This window comes from Pelodiscus sinensis, chromosome 4 (assembly GCF_049634645.1).
Source record: "Pelodiscus sinensis isolate JC-2024 chromosome 4, ASM4963464v1, whole genome shotgun sequence".
Lineage (NCBI taxonomy): Eukaryota > Metazoa > Chordata > Testudines > Trionychidae > Pelodiscus > Pelodiscus sinensis.
The window spans coordinates 15,114,519-15,128,872 of NC_134714.1; the positions used below are offsets into that span (position 1 = coordinate 15,114,519).

Genomic DNA, 14,354 nt, shown 5'->3' on the forward strand with positions numbered 1-14,354 from the left:
CTGAGTCCGATGGCCCAGGTTCTTAAATCCTGAGATGGCAGAGATCAGGGTCCAGTATTGAGCAGCTAAGCTATACTGCAAAAGCTGAGATGGTAGCTAAACATGAGAGACCTTGAAACTAAAAGGTAGCTCCATATGCTGGTTTGCCCTCTTATAGAGTCTTGGCACTATCTTGACTATTCATGGCAGTGGCCAATCTGCCATGTCAGAATCTTACTTCCTTACCCACATAAATCTTAGCGTACCCTTACTCTATAGGCTAGTTTATTCTTACATATTAAAAACATGTTCATACATATTAATGCCCATTATCTCATTCTTGAAATCATTACCTTTGGCCTAAATAATTAATTCCAGGTTTTTGTGGTTACTGGTATATCTCAGAATTTTAGTAAACACATTCAGTTCTCCCTAAAACCAGTAGACCATTTATCTATGCTGAAGGTCAAAAAGCACCTATGTTAACATGTTCTAGCTCAGGGGTTACCAACCTTTTTAATATCAGGGACCAGCAAACCTATTCACAAACTTTTAGTGGACCAGTGACATTTGCATATTCATTATGCAAATGATTACCCAAATATGCAAATAATATTACCGGTCTGCCAAAAGCCGACCATCATGAACTTCTGAGATTTGCTTAACAGCTAGAACATTACCAGTATTGAACTCTCCCATTTGGTGTCTCAGGAGCCCCCACAGTCTTTACAGAGATGCTAGTGGTAATGATAGCTAGATTCAGGTTGCAGGGTGCTCATAGTTACCTCTTTCTGGATGATATCCTGATCAGAGCTATGACCCAGTCTGCAGTGCACACCACCACTATGAGGATTCTAGATCCCTTGCAAGTACATTGCTTTGCAATAAACATCATGAAAAGTTCCTTGAGTCCCTTGACTTGGATCTCAGCTATAAGTGGACATAGACACTTTAGTGGCAAAAATCTATCCATCTCTTGAAAGATTCTATCCATCTCTTGAAAGATCTAGGATCTCACTTTAACACTCAAAAGTGCACAAGACCAATCATCATTCAGTGTTTTCAGCTACTGAATTACAATCTACAACCAATTTTGGAAAACAATCCCTCACTCTCACAGACCTTAGGAAACAAGCCACTCCGTGCCTACAGACAGCCCCCGCAACGTGAAGCAAATACTTACCAGCAGACACACAATACATCACAGAATCACTTACCCTGTAACAAAGCCTGTTGCTGACTCTGTCCACATATCTATAGAAGTGAGATCATCACAGGACCCTAACCACATAAGCCACAACATCAGGGGCTCATCCACTTGCACATCCACTAACATGATATATGCCATCAAGTGCCAGCAATGCCTCTCTGCTATGTGTATTGGCCAAAGCAAACAGTGTCTATGCCAAAGGATAAATAGACACAAATCAGACATCAGGAATGGTAACACATAAACCTGTAGGGGAACACTTTAAACTCCCTGGACATTCAGTAATGAATTTACAAGTAGATATCCTTCTAAAAAAGAATTTAAAAAACTGGTTACAAAGGGAGACATCTGAACTGGAATTCATTTATAAATTCAACACTAACTACTTAGGATTAAATAAGGATCTCAATTTGTTCATGCCTTACAAAGGCAATTTCCTCTCTCTGGATATTCACCTCTCAAGACCAAATGTTATTAATGACCCACTTTCATTCTGACTTGATTAGCTTCATTAACACAAGCGACTTCTCCCTTATATATACTTCTGCTTCTGTAACTTCCACTGCAATTCATCTGATTAAGTCGGTTTTACCCAAGTAAGTTTATGCCCTAATACAGTTGTTAGTCTCTATAGTGTCACAGGACTCCTTTATTGTTTTTACAGATACAGACTAACATGGTTACCCCTCCAAGTCTTTGCATAGTAATCACTCTGGGATCAGGAGTGCAGAGGGATGGGCACGATGGTTCATCAGATGTCTGCAGATTTTCCTGCTCCCCTAAATACATGAAAGATCAGGTGCTGCTTCCTTTAGAGGTGTGTGACTCCCTAAAATGGTGAACACTCCCAGGAAACCACCTATGGGAAGTGGAGGCCTTCCAGATTCTTACAATCGATACCAGCCTGATGGGTTGGGAAACATCTCTGGAACTACAAATTGTGTAAGAAATTCAGAGTCCTAGGGAGACCCACCTGCAGCATCAGCCTCCTAGAGTTGAGAGCGAGTCCCTCTGGAGGTTCCACAGACAGCTAATGGGAAACTAAATCCTGTTCAGACAAACACAAAGTGATACTCATGTACCATTTATTCAGAAATCCGTATTATCTTTCAAATATTAGCAATATTTAATTTAGCTTCATCCAGTGGGAAGTTTTAACTCCAGAAATAGCATAATATTTTCTCAGTAACTGACAACTGCAAAAAAATCAAAATATTTTAGTGGTATTTTGAAAACAGAATTATTTTTAAGATTTATATCATACTGTAGACAATTTCTTTTTTAAAAATCAGGACTATAATGTGTAGAGCAGACTTAAAGTGAAATATATTCACTTCCATTACTGATTTGAATTGAATACGTCACAGACATTTCTTTCTCAAGTGTTTATGATTACAGTTGTGTAAACCATTACTTTCACTCTTTTTTTGGAACCGCAAGAAAAGTCAGAATAAGAAACTAGACTAGTGCGAGGGTTTCTGCAAAAGCTAAACACAATGTCAAATAGTCCAGCTTTAACGTTTGCCTTGCTTTAAAACAGTTCTAATTCTGATGAACATTTTCTAGACTCTAAAAATATTATTATAAAGTTAACTATTGTTTCTAAGCAATGTGAGGTGGGAAAATGATTGAAAATACTTTACTCTGCTCCAACTGATTAGACTAGATAATAAAGAGCATAGATTAGTTGCATTAGCCCTATTCTAAGAACAATTTTGAAAATATTTGTATCCCTTTTTAAAATATAATATTTTGATTTCTTCTGAAATTTGAATTATTTATAACAATTACCAGTAAAATTCTGATTAAGGAACATAGCAGAAGAAAGCTATTTAAATATAGCACAAATATATTTCTAAAAATCAGATATGTTAAGTAACAAACTGATGCTAATGGTAATGAGTTTCAAAAGGTGAATGTCAGTAGCAAGCCACTAGAATGCAAAAATAACTGTTAAATGGGAAAACAGATGTTCGGGTCACATTTCTTTAGAAATCTACATTTAGGCACACAGGTAGGAAATTATCAGGTAAGAAAATTTCCATTTTGGTAGCAGCAACTACCCTGCTCCCCTTCATTCTGCAGCATCCAGTGGTGGTTCAAAGATGTGCCAAAGTTGTACTGGTCACATCTTCTCCTGTCATTGCCACCATTTAAATGAGTCATTCCGAAGCTGTGTAAAACTCATAGATATTAACAAATGCCAATTCATGAATGATGTACTGCAAGCAACTGTATAGTATCTGCCCTAATAAAAAGCTGATTTAATAATAAACTGTCCTAATAAAATGCTAATGAGCCATCCAGAGTGAGTAGAACTGTAGGGGAAAACTGCTAGCAGAAAGGAAATTATTGGGTTATATTCAATTCTCAGGCCCAGTCTTCCATAATTCTGTTACGTCTGGGAAACAGCAAGCTGTGAAATAGAAGCAGGGAAGGATAAGGAGAAAGTAGAACAGAAAGAGTTAGCAAAGAATTCCTTCCCCTGACGTTTGCTTGAAAGGCAATATTATTACTGGGCCACCACTTGTAGCCTCTCCCTGCTGAAAGCTTTATGGACAACTGTGTCTGAAAGAGGTGTTAGCTGATGCCCCCATGGCAGTTTGTCTGCAGCAGAACGCCTGCTCTGAGAGGCAGAGTTGTGCAACTGTACCCTAAAACAGAAGGGAATGTTCAGCGCTGCAACTGTGACACCAACCTAACAAAAAACTAAGTCCAACGCACAAAGAAAACTCAAGCTACAGAACAGTAATTTTTCTTCTACTCTTTCAGTTATATTAATGATAGGTGTAACTTGTGATGATAAGGTAAAAACCATTCAGAAATTCATTATATTGATAGTGTTTTAAAGGAATTATAGGGCTAATAAATACATTGTAATCACACCATCATGGTCAAAGGACAGATAAAATAGTTAAATATTAAAATAGTTTAATATAAATATCAGAAAAACGTTATGCATATGTATTTGGGCAGGACTCATTTTGATAAGAGATTAATCCAGGTACATTTGTAACATACTAGTAACCATATACTGGTATAGCTGAAAATAAATTACTCATGATGCATAATGAATTAAACATCATTTTTACTTCAAACCATGGGGCAGAGTCAAGTTTAGATTCAGTCTATAAATATCTTCAAAGTACTTGTGTATTAAATGTGCAAGCCTTCTGATTTCTTGCTCTGTTCTGTAAAATACCAATTCTTGTCTGTTTAAACTTAGTATATTAACCTTATCTGTTAAATCTATAATAATTACTGACTGATACAATTGATACAAATATTATTGCAACTTTGGGAAGGGCTGAATAAGATAAAGGCAACTTTCTGTGCACTGAGTCAGAGGCACAGAGGTTAAAATCTGCCAGCAAAGCAGAATGAGACAATGAACAATTTAAGAGGTGCAAGGCAATTTTTATACCACTCAAGGGTGGGTTGGTAAGATCAGTGAAATCTTGTTGCTCCTAGAGAGGTCTCCACAGAGACTAGTATTTGTGCTGTAGAGAGCCCAGTTACCTACTGGACATATGTTGCAGGGCAGAAGTAAACTGTAAAGCAGGTTATTCCATAGCTACATTCTTTAAGTTTTTTCTGTACCTTCCTATGAAGCATGTGGGATGGCGTATGTCAAAAACAGGTAGTGGACTAGACGGAGCACTGCGGAGATCATGTATGTCAATTCTTATGGCCCAATGAGACTGGCCTACTCAGTCTTTATATGTGGTGCCTCCAGGTCAGCATTGAGATACTTTTTACTTTTTCTATAATCAAAACACCCAATCTATGAAAACTGCAAGGTACCCCATTCTATTCTGGCAATGTATCTCCAACTACCATCAATTATAACATTTTTCATAAGTGTAAAAAAAGATTACAGGTGTTTGGAACACAATAAGTATTCCTATTTTCTAGAACTCATTCTTCTGTTATAAAATGTGTTCTATGAACAACTGTTTACATACTTGTCATTAAACAGTGAGATAATAAATGCAAAACAATATCCTTTCTCTATTCCATCAATAAATTCTTCCTCTAAGAATTAGTAAGTGCACTAAGTCTTTAATAGATTCAGCCATTTCATTCACTAAATTATCTGTAAAGCAAGTAAGGAAAAGATGGCTAAAAATCTGAAAGCTTTTTAAATATATCCAAAGCATTTCGTAAAAGGCCGTAATATAAAATATACAAATTGAGGTTTTTTTATTCTAATGCAAGATCTCTGTGATACAATCTCATATAAAAATATAAACTATTTTAAGACACTTTGTTCAATAAATACAAAGTAAATGTTTACCCTTTGGCCTTTTAATAAATATAATTTGCTTTTTTTTAAAAGTCGTGATAAATCATGTCATTTCTAGGTGAAATTTACATACTAAATTGTATTTGCCACACACTGCCAAGAAATCACCATACCAAATACATTGTTTAGAACAGTGAAAAATTCTACAAAATAAACAGTCCCATTTTCATAATTTTACTGTGTCTTGCTTTTGAGAGTTGCTGTGAACTCTCACTCGCTGCTGAACAGAGGAAGCAATTTTCATAGATGTCTTCTTTACAAGGGATCTTTCCACAGCTCCAGGTTTCCATAGCAACAGCTGTGCATCCTCTCCACCAGTCAACAAAGAATCATCTGTCATGTTCCAGTAGAATGAGCGAACTGTAGCAGAGTGCCCTCCATGAAGGGTGCCCACAAGGCTCAGTCCATCAATGCCACAATTCATTAGGTGAATGTTTCCCATAGCTGTTCCACCAACAATAAACAATTTGTCTGCCTTTTCATGATACAAGCCACCTATCAGATAGTGTAAGTTGCTAGTTTCAATGCAGACTACTTCTCTTACATCCAGAATCTGCAATATTGTCATTGGTTCTTCAGTATCTATTTGACTAAGATCCCACCAACAAAATCCTTCTGTGTGTGTCATGCAATATACCTGTTTATAATCTTTCCCACACCAACCAATAAAACTTACTGATGAATCTGAATTACAAGTTGCAAGCAAAGCATCATCTTCATTTTCCTTGTTAATATCAAACACATTAACCAATCCATCAGTTGACCCAGAGGCTACCAAATTGGGTTTAAGAGGATGAAAACATATTTTAGTGATATCATCATTATGAGTCTCTGAATAGGTTCCTAAAGGCTCTTTAGCTGTGCATGCATAGTTTGTATTACTTCTTGCATCCCAAAACACCATGAATGTGTCCTCTTCAACTTTTTCTGTCCCAGCACAAACTATGAGATCACTGCAATTAATATCGAAGCTGATGAAAACATTTGATGGATAACCACTGAATAACTGTACAGTTTCCTGAGTAGCTAAGCGGGTATCCCAACATTTTATTGTGCCATCACTGCATGCTGAAAACAATGTATTGTCACTTGTATGAGCAAATCTGACTCCATTAAGTAATCCAGGATGGCCACTATACTCCCTTAGCAAGTGTAACGTTTCTCTATTATATACTCTAATTGATTTATTGGAACAAGAAACAGCAACTAAGTGGTTGCTTTCTGCTTGCACAGATTTTGAAACATCTATATCCAGTAAGTAAGTAGGGTCTTCAGTTAGTGCACGTTTTGCTATGCGCAGATTAGCAAACTGTTCTTCAATCTTATCCATAGCAGCTGTCAGCAAACTACACCCAAAGTTGGTAGGAATCTGCAATACATAAAATCCCAAATATATTATTTCAATTAAACAAGTTTCAATTATGCAGGAATTCCAACTCTGAAACAGCATCTTGTACAACAGATCATAAAAGTAGGTTTAAATTATTTTTATACCATGGCTACTGTCATTTGATATATACAGAAAGAGGATAAAGCAGAAGTAATTATGAACACAGCAGCCTGCTCTATCAGGAAACCATTTTGGTAAAATGTGTTTTAGGCAGTGTTTCTCAAAGTGGTCCGCAAAACCACTTTGAGAAGCCTGTTAACTGGCCACCCTGGTTTGTTTATTTACCAGCGCTGTGGCCATAGAGCCTTGCAGCTCCTATTGGCTCTGTTTTGCCATTTGCAGCCTGCAGGAAGCCAAGGGGAGCCTAGGTTTCACAGGCCACTTTAAGAAACACTGTTTTAAGGTAATTATTTTAACTGAGCCTATCAAATCTTAATTGTTCTGTTTGGGAATCATTTGCAAGTTGTTCTAGCCAAATTTGCCTTATAATACTAATAAGCAGGAAACAATGTTCTTCTGTGACATTACTGAACTGTCTTGTAAATCCAAAAACTTAAAAAACAACAATTAGTCTAACAGCACCCTAAAGACTAACAAAACATGCAGAAGGTATCATGTTGTTTTTAAATTTTTTCCTCTTCCAGACTAACTCGGCTACCCCTCTGAAGCTTTTGTAAATCCAAGACAGTTCAATAAATAGCACAAGTACTAAAATGTGCACATTAATCATGAAACAAATCTTCATTTCCTAACACAGAATGAATCCTATTCCAAAATATATGAAGTACCCTCCAGGAGAACTTTTTTAACCATTATAAGGCAGTAGAAACGCACTACAGTAAAGAGCTGATGCCAATTCCGAATCAGAAAACTTAACACAGCCTTTAAATTGAGAGTTTGCCAGGAGGGTCAATATCTAAGCATCTGTCAGTTTACAGTCTTTGACCATTTTAAAGAAACAAGTTTCTGAAATTTCATTTGGTTATGAAATTGACCATGTAGCTGATAAAGTTTACAGGATAAACTGAGTGTTTTCTTTTTAAACAGAAATTGTCAAACTTTCAATAAAAATGATCTAACTGAAAAAACATATGCCAAGTTCTGTCGGCCCAATTCATCTTATATAGATACTTATGCCAGTGTAAACTGAGCATAAAACATTAATACAATAACTCCACAGGCTTTACTAGCAGCTTGTGCACCAAACAACAGCAACTACTTGGGTCAACTGACCATTGTGCAAAGGTGAGGGAATGACTGTCAGAAGGAAAGTGTGTAGTTGGCGAACGGGTGAGTAAAAGAGAGTTACAGATGTATGTGTAGAAGGCTCAATTTCTTTTAAAGCTATAGATATATGGTTTAAAGCTATAGATGAACAAGCAAGTTTTCAGGAAGTAGGGTTAGATATTCTTTTATTACTGTTTATAACAGAGAAAATAAAGAAAAATGAGGTGAAGCTTGAATACTAACCAGGTATATGATGGAACCATTGGGCAAGGAATGCAAATATTTTTTTCAAGCTCCTTTGGACTTAAATTGTGAACTCTTTGAGGAAGGGGCTGTGTCATGTGTCTACAAAAGATCTACCACACTTTTTGCTGCTGAAGGATTAATACATTCTTATAACTATTGCAGCAGCAGAGAGGGTGGTATTTCTGGAGAGACAAAGCGAGGAGGCAGTTAGTTACCTATATTACTTGTTTTAGTTAATTCTTTTTAAATTTCCATTAAAAATGTTCTATAATATCTGATTTTTATATTATGTGTTTGTATGTAGAGTCTAGTAGTAGATAGTGTAGGGTTGGGGCAGTGTTCAGAATGTGTAAAATATTCATCATTTGATAAAATAAACAGGTCCTAATTCACACCAAACATCAGTCATAAAAGATTAATTCCCAAGTCACAAATAATCTCACAACTATTTGCTTTAGTAATATTCTGTGACAATAATGTCTCCAGGTTTTTATTACATATCAAAGTAACCCTACAGAATACATCTGCAAGTGCATTTTAACCACAAAATTCAGACATCCTGTGGAAACTCTCTCTCCCCAAAGAAAAACTACACTATTCTGTCTGGCACAACTCAGTGCACAAACTTAATCATCACCGTTTATCTCTTCCAAACCTTTCTGGATAGGTCTTCCAGATTAGGCAAGCATTCAGCAATGCAATTATATAAACACTGGCCAGTTCATAAGCATTGTTAGGAAGAATATAAGCTCTTCCGAGCAAGAACTGAGACTTACTCTGGGTTCACTAAGCTATACATACCTTTTCCTTGATATGTTAAAGGGCTGGAAAATACTGTCAAAACTATCTCAAAGATGATGCAACAGATAAAAAGATACAAACCATAATTTTGAGAGAGAGGGAAAAAAGTGGCTTAACTATTTAACAATGTTCATACAAATCTGGTCTGATTTTTTTAAAAACATTAAGAGAAAAAACAGATAATTGCATTAGTGTCAAAATAGAATAGGTGGAACATGACACATTTAATCAAGATCACTGAAAAGTTAAACTTATATTTTAAAGGAATATTTCTAAATTTGTGCATGCATGTGAACACAGGAGGGAAGTAGTCTGTAGAACCCAGGGTAACCTCTGGACTGTGATGATTGCAGAAGCTGTATATAGTGGGTAACAGACAGATTGTTTGTAAGAAAAAAGGTAATTTTCCATATCAACTTAAATTCTATCTAAAATAATCAAACCTTTTTAGACAAGAAAGGTCAAGTAAACTCAGTCAGACGTTTTCCTGACAAATATCAGCCATTTGGAAAGTAACCTGTGATTGTTTAATATTACTGACATTGATAAAAGATATTATTCCATGTGCAATTTTGCAACACTCATCTTGTGTGTCCACATTTTTACAAACACAGGGAAATGTCAAATTATACCTCACAGTCTACTAGGTCCTACTTCAATTTAATATATTGGGCTTCTCTACAAAAGAAAATGGACCTGTGGCCTCTTCTAGTTGCTTACTCCAAATTTCCATTTAAAAATACTTGGGAAAAATGTTCATGTTTTCCTGAGAGAAATATATTGTAATAATCTACTAGAGTCCTTTGAGGGGGTCAACAAACATGTGGATAAGGGAGATCCAGTGGATATAGTGTACTTAGAATTCCAGAAAGCCTTTGACAAGGTCCCTCACCAAAGGCTCTTCAGTAAAGCAAGCAGTCAGAAAAAGAGGGAAGGTCCTCTCATGGACTGATAACTGATTAAAAGACAGGAAACAAAGGGTAGGAATAAATGGTCAGTTTTCAGAATGGAGAGAGGTAACAAGTGTTGTCCCCCAAGGGTCTGTGCTGGGACCAATCCTATTCAATTTATTTATAAATAATCTAGAGAAGGGAGTAAACAGTGAGGTGGCAAAATCTGCAGATGATACTAAGCTGCTCAAAATAGTTAAGATCAAAGCAGACTGTGAAGAGCTTCAAAAAGATCTCACAAAACTAAGTGACTGGATAACAAAAGGCAAATGAAATTTAATGTTCATACATGTTAAAGTGATGCAAATTGGAAAAAAAATCCGAAATATACATACAATATGATGGAGACTAATTTAGCTATAACTACTCAAGAGAGCTCTTGGAGTCATCGTGGCTATTTCTCTGAAAACATCCATTCAATGTGCAGCGGCAGTCAAAAAAGCAAACAATGTTAGGAATCATTTAAAAAGGCATAGAGAATAAGACAGAGACTATCTTATTGCCTCTATATAAAACCATGGTATGCCACATTTTGAATACTGTGTACAGATGCGGTTGCCTCATCTAAAAAAAAATAAAAATAAAATATCGGCACTGGAAAAGGTTCAGAAAAGGGCAACAAAAATGATTAAGGGTTTGGAACAGGTCCCATATGAAGAGAGAAAAAGACAGACTTTTCAGCTTAGAACAGAGGATACTAAGGGGGGATATGATAGAAATCTATAAAATCATGACTGTTGTGGAAAAAGCAAATAAGGAAAAGTTATTTACTTGTCCCCATAACATAAGAACTAGGGGTCACCAAATGAAATTAATAGGTAGCAGGTTTAAAACAAACAAGAGGAAGTATTTCTTCATGCAGCCCACAATCAACCAGTGGAACTCCTTGCCAGAGGATGTTATGAAGACCAGGACTTGAACACGGTTAAAAAAAATGAATTAGATAAAATCATGAAGGTTAGGTCCATTGATGGCTATTAGCCAGGATGGGTAGGAACGGTGTCCCTAGCTTCTGTTTGTCAGAGGCTGCAAATGGATGACAGGAGAGGGATTTTTATGTTCTTACTGAAAAGTGAAGAGGTACGGTCTTTCAATTATATTTTCAATACAATAGATGAAAGGGGGTTATGCTCCATTTCACAGCTACCAGATCTCACCAAAACCTGTTACATTAATATGCAACAAACTCTCTACTCTAATGCAAAAATACTTTAATCTATTATGAATTCCAGATTAAAGGTTATATAAACAATTAATGATGACTTCAGGGTGCAGCTGCCAGCCCTTCCTTTTCAGAAGGGGAAGTCACTGTTGTATTTTGGTGAGAGAGTTTAAATAGGAGAAATAGGATGTGTTTTAAATTTATGATATAAATAGGAAATAATGATCTTCCAAGCAAAACAGTAGATATAAATGTTGGAATACTGCCCTTTATAAGAATAAGCAAGATAAATTATGCTACGCTCTCCAGAACATAGTCTGTGGTGCAGTGTTATCTCTGCCTCCATCTGCCATGTCTGCAACAACTTTGTTACTGTTTCAACAGGTCCCCTAATGTTCTGTTCTTAAATACAGCAAAACACTTTTGAGATTAGTAACTAGTTGTTATCCTTAGAAAAGAGAGTGCACAGTTTGCAAATTAAGTTTAAAATTAACCTTAAGGTAATTTCTAGCTGTTGTAATTTGCTTTTTTTTTTTAAATTATAAAGTTGTGGGGTTTTTATCTGAATGGTAGAAATGTCAGGCTGGAAGGGACCTCAAGAGTTCATTTGGTCCATCCCCTCCACTCAGGCAATACCAAGGACATCTAGGCTATGGCTACACTGTAGCCTTCTTCCGGAAAAGCTTATGCAAATGAAGCACGGTGTGGTATATCGCTGCGCTTCATTTGCATAATTAATTAGCAGCACTTCTGTGCAAGAGGCTTTTGCACAAGAGCCGTTCTTCCTGAAAAAAATGAGGAAGAACAGCTCTTGCGCAAGGGACTTTTGTGCGAAGAGGAGCTGTCTACACAGCTCATTTTTGCGCAAAAGCCTCTTGCGCAAAAGTGGCTGCTAATTAATTATGCAAATGAAGTGCAGCAATATTCCACGCCGCACTTCATTTGCATATGCTTTTCCTGAAGAAGGCTACAGTGTAGCCATAGCTCTAGACAATCCCTAATAAGTGTTTGTCCAACCTGTTCTTATAAACCTCTAATGACAGGGAATCCACAATCTCCCTTGGTAACCTTTCCAGAGTTTATCTATCCTTATGGTTAGAACATTTTTCCTAATATCCAACCTAATCCTCCTTGCTGAAAACTAAACCGATTAATTCTTGCCCTACCTTTTGTGGATTTGGAGAACAAATGATCATCATCCTCCTCTTTTACATATTTTAAGGCTATTGTGCCTCCCCATCCCCAACCTTCTCTCCTCTAGACTAAACATGCCCAATTCTTTCAACATTTCCTCACAGGTCATGCTTTTATCATTTTTGTTCTCCTCTGGCCTCCTTCCAGTTTGTTCACAACTTTATTGCCACCATTAGAATACTGACCAATCCCAAGAGCACGCACAGCAACATACTGGGTAGAGCGGTCATAATGTTTAACTTGACTGCTCACTCCCCAAACCTACAAGGATCCTAAACAGAACTCTCAACCATTATAAAGAAATAAAGCATGAAAGGTTTCATTTTTATTCGTAACGTTTAAAGCGTCTCTGATGAAGTGAAGGGCAAAGACTAATTTATTGGTCTTGATTTACACCTTCAGCCTGATTGACTTAGCCTTACTGAGAACACCATGTAGAAAAATATTCCCTAAACACTGCCAAGATTTGAACCAAACTTTTTCATTTCCGTGGAAGCACGACAATATATTGGAGACAACAATACTATATCATCATCATCACTATTTGAATTTTCACTAGTAGAGCTCTTTGAGGTACATGTCCTCCTTGGTTAGCAGGGAAGTGCAGGACCCGGTACTTTGTTTTAATTAGGCCCATAAATTTACCGTAATTGTAAGTTCTGTTGTGAAAACTGCTTTTAGTATGAATGTTTTGAACAGGTGCATGAGAACCCACCAAAGAGAGTAAATTACTCTACACATAAATGGTAAAAAGGAGGATGTGAAACCAGAAATTAATTGATCATAATTGATGTATTAGATATTATCCTAATGGATGCTCAAAACAATGAGGGGATGGGTTACTCTGACCATTATTCCCTTTTTGGATCCATGAAGAAAGACTTTGGATCTTCCTGGGAGCCCAATTCTTCATCCTAATCATAAGAGATGTCCTGATCAGACTGGCCAGAAAAGGGGACCCTGATAACATTATCACTTCTGCTGACTCCACAGAATACCAACACACACCTGGATTGAAACAGAATCAGACTTTAACAGCAACAACTACAATTCCAGGCCATCTGGACTAATTTCTTTTCTTTTCCCCAATAGAACAGTTATTACCATCTTTGACACCATCTAAGTAACTGTCACCCAAGAGCAGTGGGGGAGAGGTTCTTTCAAAAACTCTCTCCAGCTAATGGGAAAAGAAAGAAGAGATGCTGTTAAAATAAAAGTCTGAATATTTTACATTTCAAATGCTTTAACTATTGTTACTTCTTTTCTGTGTCTTCAATATGGAGTTAAAGGATTTTTAATGGTGTGGTTGCTATGGTACTAATCAACCTGCAGTTTCTGTATGCCAAACCCTGAACCATATTTAACACTGTTTAATGTTGGACAGTGACTGGGTTTATGTTAACCTCTCTGGCCCATTTATTCCATCTAAATTAATACAGCAGTGCCTCTTTTAAAGAGGGCAGCTGCTAGCCCCTCTTCAGGAAAGACAGGTACAGGCTATTTTCAGGATCCCATGGTTTGATCTTGACAACAGGGCTAATCACTGTTCTGTATCTAATCTACCCTTTGTGGTTAAGATTATTGAAATTTGTGTTATAGCATAATGATAGAAATGTAGCCGTGTTAGTCTGGGGTAGTTGAAGCAAAATGCAGGACAATGTAGCACTTTAAAGACTAACAAGATGGTTTATTAGGTGATGAGCTTTCGTGGGCCAGACCCACTTCCTCAGATCAAATAGTGGAAGAAAGTAGTCCCAACCATATATACCAAAGGATACAATTAAAAAAATGAACAAATATGAAAAGGACAAATCACATTGCAGAACAGGAGGGGGATGCGGGGGGGGGGGGGGAGGAAGGAAGGTAAGTGTCTGTGAATTGATGATATT

The 14,354-nt window shown here is 36.8% G+C and overlaps 1 protein-coding gene across 11 annotated transcripts in view; it reads right to left on the reverse strand.

Moving 5' to 3' along the window:
* The window catches only part of PPP2R5E (protein phosphatase 2 regulatory subunit B'epsilon), a 231,084-nt gene that overhangs the window by 148,498 nt on the left and 68,232 nt on the right, over positions 1-14,354 (reverse strand). For 7 of the 11 annotated variants that reach the window (XM_075926378.1, XM_075926390.1, XM_075926388.1 and 4 more), the window contains exon 2: positions 5,482-6,864. The exons of 3 other annotated variants lie outside the window; for them this stretch is intronic. In XM_075926378.1, coding sequence (XP_075782493.1) covers positions 5,662-6,864 — 1,203 coding nt within the window. In that variant the 3' untranslated portion in view covers positions 5,482-5,661. Of the gene's footprint in view, positions 1-5,481; positions 6,865-13,569; positions 14,061-14,354 lie in introns of those variants that run through there. One more of the 11 variants, XM_006110755.4, reaches the window with a different exon arrangement.